A 3,224-nucleotide genomic window follows, 5' to 3' on the forward strand; every position below is an offset into this window, starting at 1 on the left:
GTCGGTGTGGCCCGTCGGCGGTGATGCCGCGTGCCTCGGTGGTGCTTGACGCGGCGGTGCGGCCGTTGGCCGTGGGGCGGCACGGTGGCGCTAGTGGCTGGCGGCGCCCGCCAAGCCCAGATCTGGGCCCTTTTGGGCCCCATCTGGGTTTGGGTGGGCCGGTGGCTCGATGTTCCGCGGCGTCGTTTCCTGGTGATGGCATGGTGGCGGCGGTCTCGGGTGGTGAGGATTTCGTCGGTCGGCGAGCTGCAGCGTGGCGACAGGATTGTCCGGGTCCAAGTGGACCCGGCCGGGCCGTCGAGGCCCGGCAAATCCTTGTCGTCGCGTCCGGTCGGCTCCGCTGCAGCGGTGGAGGTTGTCCCCTCCCCTCGTCCGAGTTGTGCTCGCTCCCGTGGCCGGGGTCTCCTTGCCCGAGCTAGGCCTCGTGTTGGCAGCTCCAGAGAGGCGGCAAGATCAGTGTCCGGTAACCGTGGTGGCACAGGCTGGTGGGCGGCTGTTGTGGTGGTGCATCTCGAAGTGCCTCGGGTGATGGTGGTGGTTGTGGATCGGGAGAAATCCTTGTCGGCTTGTCCGGCACCGACGCGGTGACGCTTTGCGGGCGCCATTGGACCCTCCTGAGGGGTGTCGGATATATATCTTCCCCACCATCCCTCGCGTACCGGGGGAAACCCTAGAACTTGTTCGGGCAACAACGGCGGCGTCGTCGCATTCCTTCTTGAAGGTGTTGCTTGGTGCGAGGCGCTTAGAGATGCTGGGAGCGCGGTGGCACTTCGTCGGAGGGTGCAGCGGTTGCCGGTCTTCCTTTCGTCGTTGATCTGCCGGTGTCGGCATTCATTTCTCTTTCATTTTCTTTTGTTTTCTTTTGGGCTTATCTGTGCTGCGGCCCCAGCGTGCTGGATGTATCGGAGATTTGCTTTATAATATAAAGCGGGGGAAACCCTTTTTCTTTAACAGATGCAAGTTTCTTTGTTTGCGAGCAAGCTGTGGTGCGCGATGGCCTTTTATTTCGAGGCAGCGTGTCTATGTCCTGAGGAACTCTGAGGTTCTGCGTTCGGGGAATGGAGTATACTGTACAGTATGTAGGCAGTCGTTCGTTGAGGCATGGAAATGTTCAAGTGATAAATTGGAAACTAGTGGCAGTTTTTGTTACCTAACGATGTGTGTCGCTTGTGTGATCGTGCATGCTGATGTACCTAAATGCTATTGATTTCTAACTTATTGAAATGCATTACTTGTAGCAATCCATCCATATTGTGTACATGTGCAATCATAGAATTTTTTTATTGCAGAATTAAGACAGTAGTGAGGTGTATAGGATTCTATCTGTAAAACCATGCAACATTATGCGTGTAAATGTGTGTTTTACTTGGGATGCTGCAAAATGTCCGCTCTATAAATGTGCATGCCTTAGTTGGGCTGCGGCAAAATGTCCCCTTGTACCCTTTTATGTAATTGCAGTCAGATAGTCGAGGATGTTAACATGGGATTGCGGTCAAATGTAGTTTATCCACCAACCTGTACAAACCTTCACTTCTATATCTACTGAAAAATTCTTTTACAAATAGGTTAGGAAATTACTATTTTCCAAGTGTTAGCAAAACCTAGTTTGCTGTGTCTTAGGACTTGCTGTGTGCAACTTCTCCATCTTTACAAACTGCATGGTCATGGGGTAACAGTTTTCAGGGTTTTTTACTTTAGCTTAGAGAGAGTTGCGATATTTGGTGCTGCCTAGGTTTTCGCCCCATGGCATTCGTTTCGATGGCGGGCGAATGCAGTGGGTTTCCTGGCAGTGCCCGGACTTGCTCTACCTCTTTCCCTCTTCTCCTGACATGTTTCTGAACCTTTGTATTTCCATTCATTTGCAATGGAAAGGGGTATAGCCCGGTTCGAAAAAAAAAAGCTTAGAGAGAGTTGTTGTTCAACACAAAGTTGCGTTAGATTAAATTGGAATTAGAAATGTTCTGTACTGTAGTGACTGAAAACCTCTGTGTGCTTCTTGTTATTTAAATGTTCTTAGGTGATACATGGTTCATTGTATGAAATCTTATGCACCCACTGATCTCAGTCTACCATCTTTGATAGATTACGGCACAGAGGCCCTGATTGGAGTGGTATACACAGCTTTGAGGATTGCTATCTTGCACAGCAGCGGTTGGCTATTGTTGATCCCACATCTGGAGACCAGCCATTGTACAACGAGGACAAAACAGTTGTTGTGACGGTCAGTATCTGGAGTGAGAATGACACTTTTTCATCGACATCATCTAGTGGACAAAGAGTGTTGTTGACAGTGTGAAGGGAAGAAGAAGATAAAAACAGGCTTCCATGCATGTGGGGTCCAGTGTGTCTGGGGGATTAAAATGATATAAAGAATTAATTCTAAAAGGTACTTCCTCTGTCCTAAATTATAATTTGAGACGGAGGTAGTACATTTTTTAAAGGCCAGTTTTTTGGCGGCTTAAAAAAATAAGCCGCCTCCTCCCCGACAATTTTCATAAGCCGCCTCCTCCCTAGCTATTTTCATAAGCCGCCTCCTCCGCAGCTCTCCGGCAGCTCCCCTCCGCCGGCGACCTCGGTCGTCGGTGATGAGGGGGGCCGCCGGATCCACGCGTGTGGATCGTTTTTACTCTCGTAGTCTAGGTTTTTAGGTTGTTCATTGTCTTTGCTTTGGCGGCGACGATGAAAACGCTGAATAAAGATTCTTCGGATCCTTTGCTGACGAGGCCATCAGTCCTATGGTTGGGAAAGGATTTGGAAACCAGTCTGTTCAAGCAAGGATGGTGTGGCGGCGGCGGCATCCTCGTGGTGGACCTGTGTCCTCGGGCTCCGCCGTTGCGGCGGCGTTTGCTCCAGCGTTGGCGCGGAGCTTGGGAGGTAGTCCAGGAGCGGATGCAGATTGTGGTCTGCATCGACGACATCTGAAAGACGGAGCATGTGCTGGGCTCGTGGTTCGTGGATGGCAGATATGGTTTCCTCCTTCGGCGTTTAGTCATGGTGGGGTGCTAGATCTGGAGTTCGATGGCGTGTCCGGGGTGTTGCCCCGGTCTAATTCGTTTAACGGCAAGGGCTTTACTTTTGGTGAGCCACCTTGGAGGTCCGCAAAGCTGCATATTAGCGATGGAGCCGCGTCGAGCTCGGGTGAGAAGGTGATTCGTCATTCTTTTCTTCGGTGGATACTGTGGTGGTGCCGAAGGCAGGTGACGGACGTTGGTGTCAAGCTCAGA

At 51.2% G+C, this 3,224-nt stretch overlaps 1 protein-coding gene across 1 annotated transcript in view; it reads left to right on the plus strand.

Annotated features, from left to right (window-relative positions):
* The window catches only part of LOC119311390 (asparagine synthetase [glutamine-hydrolyzing] 2-like), a 3,963-nt gene extending 1,523 nt beyond the window's left edge, over positions 1–2,440 (plus strand). Inside the window, exon 3 of the mRNA XM_037587032.1 lies at positions 2,083–2,440. Coding sequence (XP_037442929.1) covers positions 2,083–2,296 — 214 coding nt within the window. The 3' untranslated portion in view covers positions 2,297–2,440. The remainder of the gene's footprint in view (positions 1–2,082) is intronic.
* Positions 2,441–3,224: the final 784 nt, after the last annotated feature.

This window comes from Triticum dicoccoides, chromosome 1B, assembly GCF_002162155.2.
Source record: "Triticum dicoccoides isolate Atlit2015 ecotype Zavitan chromosome 1B, WEW_v2.0, whole genome shotgun sequence".
NCBI lineage: Eukaryota > Viridiplantae > Streptophyta > Magnoliopsida > Poales > Poaceae > Triticum > Triticum dicoccoides.